Here is a 19,428-nt window from a genome sequence, read left to right on the forward strand (position 1 = left end):
ATCTCGGAGGCCATGCTTCGATCAGCTGCTGTTTGTTTACGCGAACACACCGCACCAGAGTTTCAGTGAAGCTATTCGGCCGGTGGTGCCATGGTACGCGAAGCACGTGGGATGAAGCACATGCTACTCCTGATGAACGCTCTGATGCATGTTATAAGCGCCAATGCGAACTCATCGGCGATAACTCGGCGCCACCTCGCGAACAATGTGTAAAAAATTTACTGTAGTGATTATACAACTGAAAAACGCTGGCATGACTTTGGCCGACCTTAAATCCCATCGAAGTCAAATATCAGGTCGATTATGATGCGATAGTAGTCCAGAGACCTTTTAATGACTATTTTGTGCCAAGAAAGTGCTTATTTTGAAATAAAATTACGTTTCAGTGGTCCTCATCGCGTCAGCGCACTTCAAATTACCCGCCTCAAAGTAGAAACTGCACGTCACTGTTGCCGCGCACAACGTTGCCCGGCTTTTTGCGCTACCGCCGACACCAGTAGCAGCAGAGCAAAAGTAGCGAAAGCCGCAGCACCAACAACGGCCATTGAGAAATTTCTTGCTATAGCCTCCTAGATGGCAGGCATGTTTGGTTCAACTGGGCCCCTCTAGGTGGCACAACCTGTCAATTTTAACTCGGTGACAGTTGAACTTTTGAACCACTAGCGCAGTTCCTCATTGCAACATTCGGTGGTTCGTTTTTTTTCATAAATCAAACTGAAACGAACAAGCAACACTTTAGTACATCTTTTGGTGCACAGAAGGTTCTTTATAGCTAGATCGATTACTAGTGAATGATTGTAGGTTGAAACTCTGACGTCGTCGCTATCATTTTGGGAATGCCCTACTCGTGGCGCGTCTGTTCTCGTGCATTCACCTTAATTTCTCGGTAAGTAGAGTACGCCTGTTGATAATATTGTCGTTTTAAATGTTGTCAGGCATTGGGCTTTCACCATGGCATAAATTTTTATTTGACTGTAGTGTCCCTTTAAGCTCAACGCAGTTGCTTTCAAGGTTTGGTCTTTCGAATAAAACTGCGCGTTTGTTTGTTTGTTTGTTTGTTTGTTTGTTTGCTTGTTTGTTTGTTTGTTTGTTTGTTTATTTGTTTGTTTGTTTGTTTGTTTGTTTGTTTGTTTGTTTGTTTGTTTGTTTGGTCGGTCAATTTTCTTATGCACCGGTGCGTAGCATTCTCAAAATGATTGACTCGAAGTTATCGTCGAGCCATCCTCATGTTGGCTCAAGATTAAGCTGCACATGCGGGTGGGGAGGTGTCTGAGCTTGCGACAGTGAGAAATAGTTTGTGCGCTGTATGGCACTGGGTGCTCAATGTACGTGCATACGTTTCTACTTTATCCTCAGGGGTCTCTCAGATTTGCTTGGTGCCAACGTCAACATTTACTCAATGATGCCACATAATGGATCCAAAAATGCGTAAGTATTTAATTCGTGCATTGTAATGTCACATCAATCTTTATGTGCGTAACCCATAGAAATAAGATTACTATACATCTCATACGCCTACCCCTTAATCATTTGCTGACATTTTCTGAGATTGACAAGTTCTTACAAGGCAACTTTTCTTTTTTAGATCGTGATCTTTGGGGCGCGCGAAATATTTTAGCACATACTTATAACCCTGTTATCGGTTCATTGTGGCGCGTTCCCTTTACACGTTACTCAAATTTTGTTATTTTTTCTGTTTAGATAATCTCAGGAGCTGAATACTCAGGCTGATTAGCAATTTGCAACATTATTTTTCACACAAGTGAGCATGCTCGTGTGTTCAGTAGTTCCACGGTGGCTTAATGTGAGCAGTTTTCTTCGAACTGCCATGGTACTTCCAACAATGGTTTTGCCTATACTGTGGAGACACTAGGTAAAGTGAGGAATGGGGGCGGTCCGAATGTCACTCACAGTGGTTATGAGGTCAAGATATATGTGTTACAAACTCTTTCTTCTATTTACACAGGACTGTTGCCAGAGGCTGGGCTGTTTACGAGTCACAGCCCATCGACCTCGTTTCGTTTGGGAAAATTATGAGGTGAGCAATATATTATATCTAACTTAGTTGAAAGTTATCGCTTGATTTATAGGTCAATAATATAATTTAAACATAACTTCCTATTTTGCCGCGTAACCAAATAGTGCGCTAACCTAACAGTGCACGTAATCTCGGGACACAGAGATAAACTATCAATGAAGGTTTATTATAGTGTATGGTGCTGATGCACTGCTTCATATGGCGTGTTCTGGTTTAATGCTATGTCCACAGCAACTTGTACGGAATGAACTACGAGCAAATGTCTGTGGAGCGGGAGACGCTGCTCCTAAAGCGGTCGGGCAACGACCGCGTCTTCTGGATCCTACTGATCGTGCTAATCCTCATCATACTGCTGCTACTCCTGATTATGCTCTGCTGCTGCTGGAAGTACTTTCTCAGGTAGGCATAGGCACGTTGAACATTTCCCTAGCATGTTTTTGTGCTTAGTCTTTTCCGGGAAACTAAAAACAGAAGACAACTTTGTTCCCGCTAGGGAAACCTTTTGTTTCGAAACGGTGGTTCAAAATATCTCTTGAGCGCACTCTGACGGCTAAAACGAATTACAAACAGACATAGTGGTATGAAAGAAGGCAACACGATTAGACTTGTGCAAGCATTCGTTTTTAGTGTAATCACGTACGTTGCCTCTTACTTCAAATGGCAGGTTGGCGAGAAGATAAAATTAGATTGCTTAATCGCGAAAGTATACGCTTGTCCAAGAACACAAGCACAGTGAAATTATTAGAAGTGGGTTCGCACAACACGCTCAATGAATTAATAGAAGCGCACGACATAGCAGTATGAACGACTTTCAAAGACAAAAACAGGCAGGTTACATACATCCTCAAAAAAAAAAAAAACTGGGCATACGCTATTGCACGCAGCAAGGAGAAAAAGGCAACGTCCCCGCGCCGGTGAGGGAAATAATAGCAATTCCGCCATTTTCCCAAATGCATTCACCCGGAACATCACACTGGTTGAAGAAATCAGAGGGCGAAGGACTTGCAGAAGAAATACGGACATTGTATGAAAGTGGTATTCGTAGACACGGCCAGACACGCACGCAGGTGATTACGTGGCCACGGAGGCCGACTGAGAAGGGGCATGCAACACGAGCATTACGGTGCGAACGCCACTCACCGAGACGGAGGTGTCCATCGCCCTGGCGGTGGACACCTCCGAAGCTGAAGTAGTAATTAGTGACTCGCAAGCGGTGATACATGCCTATGCCAACAGCCATATCTCCCGAGAGGCGCTGCGAATCCTAATGAATAACAAAGAAAAAATTCTGATGAAAAATGACACTTTTGTCATAGGGACCTCCGCACACACACAAATTCCGCTGGCCGGCAACGAGGCGGCGCACGCGGCGGCTTCAAAGTGCACGCACCGAGCTGTTGCGAGCGCCGACGCCTCCTCGACCGAAGTTTTACGTGGAGAAGAGTGGGAATGGGAAGACCACATGACTAGTAACCATGAAATAACGCAGGACTACAAGCTATAGGAAGGTTCAAGTACCCTCTACCGCGAAACAGGTTAAATTAAAGCAACAGGCAGTTGAGTGGCTATAGCTGCCAACAGATACGTATCCAAACCCAGTTCTCTTTCGTCTCTGTTACCCTGATTTGTATTTCACAGAAAAATGCAAGCTTTGCGATGACAAGACAACACTAGCCCACATACTGTGGCAATGCTCGACAGAACAGACCAAAACAACGAAGAGGCAGTCTCTAACCGCAGGGTGCGCTAGGAGGAAGCTGTGCCCAGCTCCTTATTAAAACAAAAACTCTGGGCCATCCAGCGAGCCGAGGAAGCCGCCAGAGCCCAAGGAATCGTGATCAATGCCTAGGCGGGGGCTGAGGCCTGCCCCAAATCAACTTCGCTGGGCATTACTATTAAAAATTCTTCTCTTCTTCCTCCTCTCAAACTTTAGTCGTGGAGAAGCACAATGCCTCTACACCTAAAGGGCCCCTAAACAACCTTTGAAAACACTGAGAACGAGCATGGTATTTTCTCGTCATTTTCCGTTTTTTTTTTTGGGGGGGGGGGGCGATTAGTGAAGATAGCATTCTGTTTCAGTGACGTCATGAGGAAGTAAGCTCTCAATCGGTCCACATACGAGAATTGTCAGTACATAAATGTATTCTACCGTGCACCTCCGCGGAGTCGCCCGCCCGTTCTGTACTGTGACGCGTATCCATCGTGCTCGATCAACTGATTTCACTTCGTTTGGTGTGTTTTCGACTACTCAAGTGTAGATAACAGCGTGTAGCCGAAAATTACAAAATCCTAATAGGCTCAATGCTTCGTGCAAATATTATCGGCATGTTTCATAAAAGAAAGGTGGTGAGGATGAGATATCGTCTGTATGAAGTGTAGTAAAGGTGAAAGAAATACCAGTCTCTCGTCTTTGAACATGGAGTGATTCATGGACCCTCTAATGTTGGCATCATTATAGGCACTCTCGCACTCAGTCCTTCTAGATTTCGCACAAAAGTTGAAGCCAATCTAAACTGGGTCGCATTAGGTTATGATTGCCGCAATTCACGCTTCTAAAATAGCTCAATTATTCACAGGATGCAGATTTAAGTTGTAATACAGCTTATGCGCAAGGACTGTTACTCTAACACGTGGCTTATTCACGCTGCCTGAAACAGAATATCCACAGTAGCTAACACATCTAGCGCACACGTGTAGCCACGTCCAGATTTAACAGTGGGTGCGCTAAGGGGTACTTTTCGATCGCTACGCCCAACCTTAGAGGCAAGGGTCATGGCCTGCTATAACGCACCATTGTGAATCTCGTAAAGAATTACAATGAAGCTTCGCTTGAACGAACATCAAGGGACCCCAGAAAAATTTAGTTTAAAGTAGAAGTTCACTGAATAGAAATAGCCATGTTGCAACTTTTATCAGACATGAATATATAGCAACTCGCCCAGTAGTCTACGTTACTTCAGTTGTTATCATAGGCTGATAAAATCATCAATAGTTCAAATGAAATTTGAACTTTTTTATTTGCAGTGCTGCTTATTTGGACGGGAACTTCTTATTATTTAGCATGTTTTGAAAAATGTAGCGATATTTTGATGCTTGATGCTCCTGTGGCCTTAGGACTGCAGTGGTCATGAATTTCGTCAGTGTGTCCAGACTTTCTTGAGCCTTCTTCAGCACAACTATTTGCTGCCCAGTGAAGCGATCGATTTGTGGGGTTTAACGTCCCAGAACCACCATATGATTATGAGAGACGCCGTAGTGGAGGGCTCCGGAAATTTTGACTACCTGGGGTTCTTTAACGTGCACCCAAATCTGAGTACACGGGCCTACAACATTTCCGCCTCCATCGGAAATGCAGCCGCCACGGCCGGGATTCGAACCCGCGACCTGCGGGTCAGCAGCCGAGTACCTTAGCCACTAGACCACCATGGCGGGGCACCATCCAGCGAAGCATTGCACTTTTAACATGCACACAAGTGCTTTTTTAGCTGAAATTTCCGTCCTTTCTCTACAAGCTTTCTTTCTTTCTCCTCTTCTTCATGAGATAAGATGCTCGCTGCAATCTCTGCTATAGACAGAGTGGCGCATGTCTCTACGCAATAGTCCCATGTGACGTAGTCCTGAAAACACGAAGCAGTGTCTATACCCAGTCTTTCAGATCATTCCTGATCAACAATATGACGTGATAGACATTATATGGTGTCACAAATCGTGTTTCTAGAACTGAAATGCACTCCGCGCTAATTTAATTAAACTGAGATGGGTTAGCATGGAGTCGATTGGGGCTTCGGCAAGGAATATTAAATATGTTCGTACAAGTGAATTATTTGTTTACCTGACGTTTGTTCAAGTGGTATTTTACTTCACTGCAAAAACAATGGCGTCTGATGTAAGTGTCATTATTGGCAAGTACGACAAAGTTCATAACGAAACCAACAACTAAATGTACCAAAAGAAGGCTTCTAATTAGCCATGGAGGCAACTTGAAATTTTCGTCCCCTGACTGAATCACAAAAGAGCCAATTCGGCGTGAAGTTGCCACCGACAGCAACTTTAGCCTGAAGCCACGTGTGTATATATATATATATATATATATATATATATATATATATATATATATATATATATATATATATATATATATATATATATATATATATATATATATATATATATATATATATATATTTATTTATTTATTTATATTTATTTATTTATTTAAAGGAAAGAAGTGTATACTTAAGGGCTTGTTTTTCCGTGTTACACAAACTATTACATGAGATCTAACAGACAATAATGCCACGGAAAGTATAGGGAAAGATATTAGACCGAATTGTAATGTAAATATGAAGAAAAAAAAGTGGCTGAAAAGATAACTTTCCGTGGACAGGAACCGAACCTGCGACCTTCAAATAACGCGTTCGATGCTCTACCACTGAGCTACCACAGCAGCTTTCCCTCCAGCCACTTTATTGGGTTTATATGTGAAGGTAAACGTGGGAGTGTCAGTCAGCGCCAACAGTAGCCATGGCGGCGAGTGTAGCACACTCTTTTATTCGCATGTTTGGCGTCACGTAGCACGTGAACTTATTACGAGCGGGCAGCTGACTAGTCCCTCGTATACAACCTAAACACGCCAAGTCTGCCAGTACGAGACCCTCGCTGATGAATTAAGGAAAAAAGTGTATACTTAAGGGCTCATTTTTCCGTTTTTCACACAATAATAATGAGATCTAACACACAATAATGCCATGGAAAGTTTAGGGGAAGATATTAGACCGAATTGTAATGTAAATTTGAAGAAATAAAAGTGAGTGAAAAAATAACTTTCCGTGGGCAGGAACCCAACCTGCGACCATAGGTGTCCCACATAACTTGAGCCAAGAATTTGAAAATGAGACACTTCAGTGGTGAATCGAACCAAACGCATACTACTCGCACTATCCTGTAGGTACTCAGGATATTTTTATTCCTCCCCATACTAATTAATAATTCTTAATTACCTATTTTTAATTATGGGCTGGAAACCCAAAATATGGACACTGAGATGTAGAGCACTTTCAGAAACCACCGACTAAATTGCTTCCTGTACGATACGTCTAGCACTGTTTTTTTTTTGCCTTGTAAAAAAAAGCCTATAGCAGCACTATTTGCCTCGATATTGGACTATAGGGGGCAGCACCGTCACCGTGCTAGTGTGGATGAGCGGCTGGCGGTGCGCTCTCTGAACGCTGCGAGCCGATTGTCGGCGAATAAAATGCGTTGACTGCTGCCTAAAGGTAATATATATGCCGTCCATTGCTGAACGGATGCACGAAGCTCCCCAAACGTTACTATTGCTTGAGACAGAAACACAGTCTGCCATTAAATGGAATGTTTGCGCTTGACGACGGTCTGCGCTTTCGCGCTGAAGTGTGTCACGTTTCTTCTATTTTTATTGTCGGTGTTGAGCTTCTGTCCCGTCTACTATGCACTGCTGTACTATGACTGAATTCATTCGTCATGCACGCAGGTCATTAATACCAACCCCCTCAACCCCCCCCCCTAAAAATAAGTGCGATATTTTTGGGTGATGAACCAAAAAATACAGCGATCACTCATCCGCATTTTGTCTTAGTAATTTCTTCATTAAATAAACGTAGCACAGTTGATAAGTTTATTCAAAAAAGCTACGTGACTTACTGCGCTTAAGCACGCTTGGTCTTACTCCTATAACAGTACAAAACGGTAATAGTTCAGCCTGCAGCTTTCTTATATTGATTATATGTGTCACAGTGATGCAAAGGCTCGATGATTCGATGCAACAAAAGTTTTTTTTTTTTTTTTTCATTTGAAGCGAATGTGTGTCCACTCCTTCCGTCAGTCTAGCACAACGCCTAAAATGTTCAACATAATGTGAAAAAAAAAAGGAATGACGTTCTCCTTGATATATACAAGATGATGTTCTCTTTGAAATTTGACAAGTTTTGACAATCTGGCCTCTTTTAAGAGAACCAAAATGTAAGACCACAGGTGAGGCAATTAGGAAACTCCAACCAAAACTTGTATTACAGCGCTTGAGTCAGCGCTTGGTCTGGCTTCGAAACGTTGGTTTTCTGAATACAATTTTCAGTTGGAGTGTTCTAATTGTCTCATTTGTATCCCAAAGAGGCAGACTTCTGCCAAATGTTCACCTTTCATAAGAACACGGGTCTATCTGTATAGATGTCGCTCAATACTAAAATTGCACACGGCAACTCAAGTTCATGCAATCAGCTCCGTGTCATTCAATTGAACTACTGAAGTGTCAGAATTTACTCTACAGCAGTGTCATGGGACTGGGACCATACAATACAAGGTTATCTCAAGCACAATTAAAGCTCGTCGCATAACCGATAAGTAAGAATGCCACAATTTTGTTTTGAAGTAGACACCTAACAACAATGCAAAACTTTCGTTTATCCCTGAGGCGCTGAAACCCTGCATTCAGACATATATTTATTATTCCTCATGTTTGGGATGACGCCAAGTGCCCTTTACAATGGGCTTCAGCTACAAAGCGGCACCTACAACGACATGATCCTGGCGGAGAGAGGCTACGACTATGATACACATCAATCTCGCTAAGTACTTGACCTCATCTTATTCCAGTACATACACAGGCGAGTAAGGCCAAAAGCTTCTCTAGACAGTGCTGTGTAAACGTACAAGCAATTACTCTTGCGCTAACTGAGTGGGGCAAACCACCCTTTGAGCACGAGCATGATGTACGTGCACGTGATGCCTATGTGGATAGCAGACGACGCAGGGAGCAATCCACGCTAGGTGCGCTTCACCCAATGGCCACCAAGCGGCGACTCCACTCGATCTCGGGGTGAATAGCAGTGCGCTGGCGGTCCTTCACACGGCTTCTGTTCACTTTTCACGGGCTTTCTTTACAACGTGAAAAAAGATAACAGCGCGAGACGTATCGTGATGGAAAAAATTTAGTCGGTGATTTCTAAAAGTGCTCTACATCTCAGTGTTCAAATTTTAAGTTTCCATCCTATAATTAAATAATTAGCAATGAATAATTAAAACTGTATAAGTATGGGGAGAAATAAAAATAGCTTGAGCACCTGCAGGCTAGAGGAGTAGTATGCATTTGGTTCTATTCGCCTCCTAAGTGCCTTTAACTTTCAAATTCTTGGCTCAAGTTATGTGGGACACCCTGTATAGGCTCGCGCGGCATATCAAACTTTATGAACGCCAATTTCATGCAGAAGTTCCGTGACGATACATACATGCTATCATGATAGCCATAGTCCGCCTCAACCTTATTTGTTTTCGTAGCAAGATAGGATGTAGAATCATTTCATGATGGAAAATTATGGTGTCACTTCACTGGTTACGGGCTCATGTTACTAGTTTTTGGCTAAAGTCTTCTTATCTACCGCATAGTTGCACAGCCTGTATAGCGTAACCCATATATTTCTCTATAGCATGCACCTAAACACATAGTACCTAGACATAACGCGCATCACTGATCCTGTCCTTTTCGAGGCAGCTCGAAAGAACCAGAAATGGAAAATGGTCGCGGAAGACTTCAGAACTGACTGGTCGTAATGTTGTTATCGAAGAGTACACAACGGAGATGTGATGTCAATGCGTAGAATTAATATGAAAGTTGTTAACTGTTTCATACCTGCTTACCGTCGCAGATAATAGAACTACATTCCCTGTAACAACATTTCGATACGACATCTCACCCTGTATATATGCACCGTATGTGTACATTACAACTCTGTCAAATGAAACCCCACCGCGGTGGTCTAGTGGCTAAGGTACTCGGCTGCTGACCCGCAGGTCACGGGTTTGATTCCCGGCTGCGGCGGCTGCATTTCCGATGGAGGCGGAAATGTTGTAGGCCCATGTGCTCAGATTTGGGTGCACGTTAAAGAACCCCAGGTGGTCGAAATTTCTGGAGCCCTCCACTACGGCGTCTCTGATAATCATATGGTGGTTTTAGGACGTTAAGCCCCACAAATCAATCAATCAATCTGTCAAATGAAGCCAATAGAAAATGAAGCCAAGCGACGCATAGGGTACATTATCTTTAGCTTTAGCTGTAGTGTTCAATATTCTAACATCAGTGTAAAGAATTTAATGTGGACGAAAATACAGCTTGGAGTTGGCAAATGTCAAGCTTACAACCCTCAGATAATGCTTCAGATTCTCTGACAATCAACCTATGACAACAGTTGTACCTCTGTCCACTTCATCGGGTAATCTTTATTCTTGGCAGTATTGGCCAGCGCAACTCGTGGCCATGTGTGGATCAATATATTATTTTTGTTCCAGTTGGCATCACGTATCGTGAAATCTTTTTACATCCTGACATTTGGCGAATAAACCCCCCATTCTACCTCAAGGTATCACCTCTGCCGGAACGGAATCCTCGCTATAACAGAGCAAAACAAGGAGAATCGATCAAGGGCACGTTTTTTCGTCTGACACAGAGACAAGGTTTTGACGCATTCCTCTTGTTTTGCTATTACAACTCTAGGTACTCAGCAACCTCAAATTACTGAATATGTCAATAAGTGGATGCTGTGTTGTTACTTTTGTTTTGTTTTGTATCTTCCCTCTTGTTGTTACGTAGCCGCTGATTTAAATTCATCATTTGAAGTATCCTTATCAATAAAACAAATCGCGTGGTTCCTAAAACATTTTCAATAAATTACTGGAAGGTAAAGGCCATTTTCTTCTCTCCAGTCGACGTTGTTGAGCCCGCCGGACAGCTATTCACACCCATTTGATATGGCACTGCCTACGAGATCGGAAGAATCAGAAGCTTCCTGCACCATGCATAATTTAGCAGTTCTTCCGTGACCAGCCCATGAAACCTTCGACCAAGTGACGTCAGGATGCAACGTCACGTGATTGGACATCATCGAGACGTGTCGATGACGTCAGACATTTTGGCCATCTGTGAGCTTATGATTATGCCATAGCGGCGTCATCACCTTATTATAATTTCTTTGAGTCCCTCGTATTGATGACCCCGATGCCGACGATCGCTTTGAGTGTTTTATGAGACATGCATACGGATTTTCCCTTAACAGTGAGAGTCACCGCCATCTTGCCCGTTCGTTCGTGCATTTTTTAAGTGTACCAGCGCCGATTCGCCCAACGAAGGACATTAAGCGGACCTATCATTTTACCAGCATGCTATCACACGACGAAAACAAACGTCATTCTTAAATTATGACCATGACCTTAGGCTTCCTGAGCCGTGGATTATGGGAGAAATAAATATATGCTACAACTTGCCCGTAACATGCGTGTATCCACAAATGTTATCTTTCTGGGTAAAAAGGTGTTCCTAGAATATAAACGTGGCCGTTTTAGACAACTTGCCACAGCTCCACGGCGCACTCGGAAAACAGCGTGGCAGACGATGTGACTTAGCGTGAGTACAGTTCGTACAGTAAGCTAAAGCGGGGGGCATGACTGACTTCCCGGCAGAAATGAGACCGTGGCAATGATTTCGTGTAGTCACGGCCTTGATAACGACAACACGTGCAATCGGATGATCAACATTCGTGATACAGGCAACAACAACAGAGCACAAATGAAACATAGCTGGCGTTCAGCCGCTGTAGTTGAGAGTATTTTTTTAGAAAGTTTCACGTGTGCTTTTATATCATGAAGCCAGTAATAAGTTGATCTAGTAAAGAACAATATATATTCACAAATGATAAAAGTTACATATAGATAAGTTAACAGTCAGTTCTACAAAAGTCCCTGGCGTCGAGAGTATACTCATTTAATCCGATATCGAATGCGAATGTGTTTCCGGAACTCGTTTGGCAGAAAATGTCATTTTCATCAAATGCCGTTCGTTTCCCCGTGTGACAGCAAATAAATGACATTACAAACGAATGACATTTACTGTAAATGACATATTTGCCATGTGACAGAGGTATTACTTCTGGCTCAACATATTGCGGAGGATGCAAAGCGACGGGGTTCCGGGTGGAGAGTTACAGAAACATGCATTTGATTCACTTAGCTACAGATCTGTGATTTTTTCTCTAAAAATCCACATTCGCGGCATTCCTTTCGCAGGAACCAGCGGCCACGCTCGAGTAGCAAGGTGTCTCCAGTGAGATCTGCGGGAGCATCTACAACGAGTCAGTCGCACCACGAGCGGCGTTCGACCACGGACAAGGCAACGGCTGTTAATGGAAGGTGCGCCTCCTAGGGCACCCCGCACGCTATCCCCGATGCACCCCACTACGCCCGTAACCCTCTGCACTGCCCCAGGTATAGTCATTGACGATTAGGAGCCCGCCCATTCCGCTGCATGACTGGGAACCATACACTCGCATTGTCCGTTCCATCCATTCAAGTTGCTCTGCAGAAGCCCATAGATCGTCTGTCAGTCATCTAGCAAACAAGGTCCTATAAGTTGAGCCAACAACACACACATGCATAGAATTCGCATGAGGAGAACTGATTTTTAAACAACCACCCTTATTGGGAAAATCTCGAATTGCCATCGCGTGCTGATTTCGCTCGAAAGTTCGTGGCTGGTGTGTTTCCTTTAATGTGGCCTTTTGCGGAGTTTACTACTAGTTTAATTTCAGCATCAAAATGTAGCTGCACTATTATAATTGCAACCATATTCAGCTCTGGTATCGGCAGCAGCGATCAATTAATTGCTTCCATTTAAAGAATGATAACTGAGGGCTATGGAAGAGTGAATGCATTTTAGAAGGTTTATTCTCTAAGTACGGGGTATGAAAATTATTTTCAACCACTCAAAATAAAGTAAGTTTAATTTCTCATTACTTCAAGCCTGAACGAAGGGAACTAGCGTTGTCGAAATAAGGTTCATCAACAAAGAATTGTAGGAGCATTCCGGTTGAATTTCACAAGGAGCACTCATAACGCTCTTACAAAAAAAATCTAAACAACTCAGTTAAATACTTTGTCATTCGTGGCGTTTACCTACGGGTTGTTTTTTCTTAAGTAACACTACAGCGGGTAGTTAACACAGAATCTCAATGCAACTTCTTCAATTATAATGGCAAATTTTAACGCCACAAGAAGTGTTCAACCAAGTTTGCAATAAGTATATGATGGAATATACCACAAATAAGCGGCATAAAAATTCACAGCGATGGCTATCTGGTTCTGGCGCTAGCATCACATGAAGAGTCGAGAACATTAAGCGTTCTTACAAAACCCTTTCATCATTTTATTCACAGCCTGCCCAGTGGCCGCCATGCTTGGCCGGCCGACGGCGGCAGCCCTCGACCTGCAGACGGCAAAGCTTCCCAGTCAGTGGCCGTCGGCACTACCGCTGGGCTGGACGAGGTTACCCGCCAAGGCGGCACCGTTGAGAACCCGCAGCGGGGGCGTCCCGCGAGTCGCGACCGCCTGCTGCTTCACGGCTCCAGCCTCGACGCCGATGCGGTCGTGCACGCTGGTGAAGGAGGCGTTCGCCAGTTGGGCGACTTCCTCGTGGTGCGGCGAGAAGCTGCCCCCGCCAGGAGACGTCGCCGTGATGACGTCACTGACTCGGACGCCGACCTCTACAGACGCGCTCCATCGTCCCCAGTCAGCGACACCTTCGGTACCACGCGGAGCGTAGAGTACAGTGGAGGCTCGCTGAGTGGAGTCGCGGGTCCACGCAGAACCGAGATCCTCTACATTCGGAGCCCTCCGCCAGAAGTCGCTAGCGTTGCAGGTGACTATCGGGAAGACTCGTCTTCGCGTCGTCGCCGCCGTATCCGCGAAGACGAGGCCGACGACAGCGGAAACATCCGACACCGCGCCGCCGCGAACCGCCGCGAAAACGCTCGCCGTGTCAGGTTCTCCCGGTACCACAAGGTGGACGGCGCATCCTTTGTTCTGCAGTCCCACTCACCAGACGGCGTTGAAGATGTAGCATCGTCGACGTCGGTGCTTCCCCGAGATCAGGTTTGGATGGTGCCGCAAGAACCGCGGGGCACGACACAACGTGATGCCGTGTCCTATGAAGAGACCACTGGGAGACCAGTACCGGCTGCTAGGAACGCGCGCCTGCGGGCTATGCACCGTCGGTCCGGTGGCGATAGCCAAGAGCTAGAAACGAGCGATTTTGGTGAGTCCTTCGAAGAGTGCGAGCTCCGGTCAAAAAACATCGTCGCTAATGATCTACCACAAGTCCATGGTGGTGAAGCGGACGGCCATTCGTTTTCACGCGTAGCCGAATCGTCATTTCAGGGCGAAAGTGCCCTAAAGCGGCGAGCCGTCAGTCCGAGCAAGGCAGAAGTACCCTTTGACACCAGCACGAGTACTGTGGTTCAGCAACATATGCATGTTACCCGACCAGGGGAAGGAACGAGAGCAGTTCAAGCTGGCGAAATTGGCGAAGCTATGACCTCGGATGCGCAAGGGGCAGGACTGCCCAGTCAGTCATCAGGAGTAAAGGTTCAGACGTCGTCTGTGACAGTTTCTCAGGTGCAAGGTACCGTCAGTTCAGGCACGACGACGCAAGTCACAACAGTGACAACTAATGCACGACAGCAGCAGTTACCGCAAGATTACCGTGTGGGGCAGCCTTCACTGGTCCCGCTTGTCGGTGAACAAGATACTATACAAGCGCCTGTAAGTTACGCGAGTAAGGAGACAAACACTAGCGCTGCAACAACAGAACGCGCGGATCTCTCACTCCAGTCTCACGTTTCACAAGCTCATCACATTCAGCAGGATGCCACACTCGCCCAGGCTTCACTGCACTCACTTGGCCTCCAAGGTCCCCAGCTAGTTGCCATCACCGGAATGTCACCTGTATTCTTCAGTACACCGCTTCCAGGCACTCAAATGATTTCTCAGCCTGTCGATATCGCACAACCCAACTACCCTCAGGCCCCTTCCCGTCATCAGCCTCCCGCATCCACGTACTATAGCACTGTTCAGAGCACAGATTCAATCATTCAGCGCCAACAAGTACCATTTGTGCCGTCCCTTGTACACGCGGAACAAGAACGTGCTGCATTGCAGCGTGAACATGATCAAGCGTTAACTACAAACGCTGAAATCACAACCGAACGCACTGCAGCACACGATCAAATCACTCACAGTAACTCAGAAGGAAGGGTGTCAACCACAGTAATTGTAGACAACCGCGAGGAGTCAGCAGTAAGCGGTGAAATGCCTTCAAATGCGTCGCTTCCTGCTGGTGCGTCGCACGATGAATCTGGTAAGAGCAGGTTAAAAGTGCCGCGGACCACTCGTGCACCTGGCCAGGCGATGGATGCTGACGGCTCTCCGATGCACCAAGGCTTCTCGACCGTCAAGATCACCACGAAGGTCGTCACGACGGATGGCAGCTTTGTGGACGAAGAATCAGCAACGCATGCCGGCATGGCAAGCGATTCGGAGATGGAGATGATTGAGCGGGATCTGAAGACAAGCTTGGGAAAGTTGGACGAGTCCGAGGAGCATTATTCTGATTCGGGCATCGGACCTGGCGCTAAAAACCTGCGTCTTAAGAAGAATGCGTTCATCGAAAAGAAGAGCCTATTCACCATTGCCTACGATGGTGTCAACACGGAACGAATCCGAACGTGCCTAGGCAGCAGTTCGCCTTCACCCTGAGCCAGTAGCAGAGCGAACTGTCCTGCGCCAACTGTAGCGTAGATTTTTTCTACCTCGCTTCTACCTTCCTTTCGCCCGTGGGTCACTTTGCCACGAACAGTAATGTCTCTCACCTATATGCACTAGGCATCACTGTATCTAATCTCTCGTTTACCTGCTTATATTTGCTAACTGAACGGGGAGCATTGCGCATATTGTACCTTTACAACACTGGGCCATATCATACATTCAGCCGATGTAACGTCCTCACGCGTGCCTCGAACACCGCCTTTATCAACGAGGCTCGTTTACCTATGACGTCATCGGTAGGTGCCGACATTCCTCGTTGTAATGAGCAGATTTCTTTTTTCTCTATTTTCAAGATGCCGTCCAGTAATATGTAAAAGACCTGTACTGTTTGCAGCGGGATGTTCACGTGCTATCGCTTTGTGAAAAATACAAGAGAATGACGGATACTGTTTGCGATTGCTGCGTTTTTGTTGCGTCTATATATTGTGCTGTTCGTGTGCTGTTGTTGTTCTATTGTTAGTATTTGGCTCTCATTAGTGTTCGTTTATGCCCAAAGAGAGTTTCGGGTAAACTGTTATGTTGTTCTGTCAAGTTCGTTATATTCATCTCACCAAAAAACTATAAATTGTTACCTGAACGGAATGCAAATTTTATTGATAGTTGTTCAACTGTCAGCAAATTGCGCTCAGCGTTTCAGTCTCCGAGTCACAGTTGTAGCTTTTCACCCTCTTTACAATGAATGTCACTATCCATGCGTTTGTTCCAAATGTGTGCGAAAGTGTATTCAAATAACCCTTGCAGCGAGCCATACTCGCATGCACGAAGGAATGGTTCCCTATATAGTTTATAAAGTTTATTCTGTGGATAAATAGATAATTATGAGGGAATAAGGTGATGTGTGAAAAATAGCCGAAAAAAAACTTTGATTGTGCTCCGGATCTATATTAAGGAGCATTACACTATCCTCATCTTTTCTTCACTATCATGCAAATCAAGGCAAACTATTCTAGCAATAAAGAAATCTTTTTCAGGGAGCAAACTATTGAACATTTAAAGTTACGTGTGCGTTGTATATTCTGATCCAATTGCTGGAAGTTGGTTTAAAGTATATGAGGGTAGAACAGCTAAAAAAAACGCTTTAAAACTCTTGTCTATGAAGTATGTAAGAATAAACTACAGTCATACTGAAAGGTAGACTGGTTTTATTGTCATTTGGTTCTTGTGATCATGGAGCTGTCACTGGTTGCATGGTTTTCCATGAGATGACGCACTCACAAGGAATCAATGTCCATTTGTCGACGTCGAAACGCCGAATAGCGTTACGGAAGACAGATGTCATTTACTTTTATATTTAGAGATGACACTATCAATGTTAAGTATGTATATACGTCTTGTGAAAGGCTGCTGTGCACAACTATACCAGATCATTTTGAGCTCCGCTTATTTTGTGGGTGAAAAGGAAGTCCGTTCTCTTTCCAACGTCGCGTTCAGCTGCACACAGGCAAGCGCTATGTCATTACAATCGTTTCAGGGTCGTTATAAGTGACGTACTCATACCATTCGAAATAGTCAACAGCCAACTGTTTTTTCAACCAACCACTTCAAAAAACTTTTCACCCAGCTGTCATGTTTATCTGTACGGGAAGGAGTTATCTATCTGTCGACCTCGTCTTTAACCTCGCTTCGTTGTAGACATTGTTTTTTTCTTACACGAAACAGAGAGGAGGTAGTTATGCTATTCTAGCGAACAAGCCTTCCTTCTCTAAACATGTTCAGCACAGCGGATGCCCGAAGGGTTTCACAAACGAGGAATGGTACCATGTGGACAATCCCGACCCAGGGCATTTATGCCGCTTGCTCCATCGCAACTGCCGGTTCAGAGCAGATAGAAGGGAGGTCGGTAGTCATCGAGTATGTAACCAGGTTCAATTCACCAATGGCGATCATTACCGTCTCTCCTGCAGCTCGATCTACTGAAAAAGACTTTCCGCTTTCCTACTGCATAAAGAATATTCGCGTACTTTAAAATTTGTTCGGGTGAAAAAGCCTCTGTGACTCAGTTTTCCTCAATCTAATAAGGATATCATTCATGACCACAATCATTCAAGTGTGACACAAGCAGTATGTATGAGCCTTTTTATGGAGGTGCTCTTGCAAACTGTGGAAAAAGTCAAACAAAAGGCAGTCACATACGTTTCTTATCACGACTGGTACATAAGCAGTCCTAAATAAATGGTTTCTCATAGTAGCTGGATGGCAAGTAACAGGCACGCCTGTAAGAATAATAGTCAGAATGACTCCAACACTTCCCTTCAGTGTTTAAACAACGTCCACGATGTTTTTTTTTTCTCCAACCTATTGCACAGCGTCTCACTACATTTGCAACTTTCCAGATTTGAACCAGGTTGATTGTCGAAGAGAATTGCAGAAGCAAGCACCATGTCATCATAAGATTATTTTTTGTTCATCGCAGATGTGTTTTTCCTGCATATTCCTACTAACGGAAACATCTTGTTGGAAAATATCAAACGAAACTGAGAAGGAATGCACCTAAAAACCACTGTTCACCAACCTCAGCAGCATTGCGTCGTTATGTAGTGAACGTGTAACCTGTGCCCCTTATTCTGACTATCTAGTCTGATATAACCTGGAGCTCATCCTGTCAGCTTACTTGTATTTCTCTGCATGCCAAGCAGCTGCCAAAATGTACACACGGTCTTGTTCATTTTTTAAAGTTTTTTGAAGGACTTATGTATTGTAGTTCATTCTGCTAAAAATGTCACACGCGCAGTGTTTCATTATGAAAAAATGATGATGTTTTCATGAAATCGTCTGATGTTTTAAATAAAGTGTTCATAAGTAAATTGAAGATATGTGGTACTCACTCTCGATAAGCCTTGCATATGGCACAAATATTTATATTAACGGCAGAAAAGTTAACAGTGGCTTCGATTGTTCCCTTACGGGGAAACGGTGAACAGTACACAAATTTGCCATGCCTTCAATCTTGTGGCTTAAGACTTTTTTGTGACATTGCGCCCTCGATGTATTACTCCTTGGCTACTCAAATTCAGAAACAGTGTTTTTTTGTTGTTTTTTTTTGCTGAGCATAGAAAATAAAAAAAGAATCTATTTCGACGTCAAATCACTTCATGATAATGCAGTCAGCTTGCGTAGTTGAGGAGCAGTTTGAAGCTATGTGGAAAAAGCTTGAGCATTTTCACGTATTGCACATAATTTGCCCATTACTTTCTTGTTTGCTGAACCTCCGTGCCTGCAACTCCTACATAGACACGAGTGCTAGAATTCCCCGTAATAACTTTTATAATTTTTTACGCATTACAAAGACAAAGGGCACATGCCTTACGCAGGCGTTACTTGCAAGAGAACTTCAACGTTGCAGACTTGAAAATATTGGACATAATCGTAAAAATACCCACACAGATAACTTGACCTAAACAATGCATGACCGTGGTGATGATTTCGATGGGGTGTCGAAACATTAACCGTAGGTACAGCCATATCTGGCCAGCAAAGGCACAGTCTTTCCTTTTGCCCAACACGCCCGCACCAAGCCTGCACAAATCAATCTTCTGAAACTGATTAATTAATTAATGTGTGGGGTTTAACGTCCCAAAACCACCATGTGATTATGAGAGACGCCGTAGTGGAGGGCTCCGGAACTTGTGACCACCTGGGGTTCTTTAACGTGCACCCGAATCTGAGCACACGGGCCTACAACATTTCCGCCTCCATCGGAAATGCAGCCAGCG

General features: G+C 44.4%; 1 protein-coding gene across 2 annotated transcripts in view; it reads left to right on the forward strand.

Annotated features, from left to right (window-relative positions):
* Nucleotides 1-18,524, forward strand: part of LOC142776367 (uncharacterized) — a 155,516-nt gene extending 136,992 nt beyond the window's left edge. Inside the window, exons 19-23 of one of the 2 annotated variants that reach the window (XR_012887484.1) lie at nt 1,357-1,428; nt 1,967-2,038; nt 2,270-2,437; nt 12,125-12,322; nt 13,270-13,405. Coding sequence is in view for 1 of the 2 variants with exons in the window: in XM_075879919.1 (XP_075736034.1) it covers nt 1,357-1,428; nt 1,967-2,038; nt 2,270-2,437; nt 12,125-12,247; nt 13,270-15,646 (2,812 nt within the window). In the remaining variant the exon portion in view is untranslated. Of the gene's footprint in view, nt 1-1,356; nt 1,429-1,966; nt 2,039-2,269; nt 2,438-12,124; nt 12,323-13,269 lie in introns of both variants that reach the window. The other variant, XM_075879919.1, reaches the window with a different exon arrangement.
* The last annotated feature ends 904 nt before the right edge of the window (nt 18,525-19,428 follow it).

Source organism: Rhipicephalus microplus, chromosome X, assembly GCF_043290135.1.
Source record: "Rhipicephalus microplus isolate Deutch F79 chromosome X, USDA_Rmic, whole genome shotgun sequence".
NCBI classification, from domain to species: Eukaryota; Metazoa; Arthropoda; class Arachnida; order Ixodida; family Ixodidae; genus Rhipicephalus; species Rhipicephalus microplus.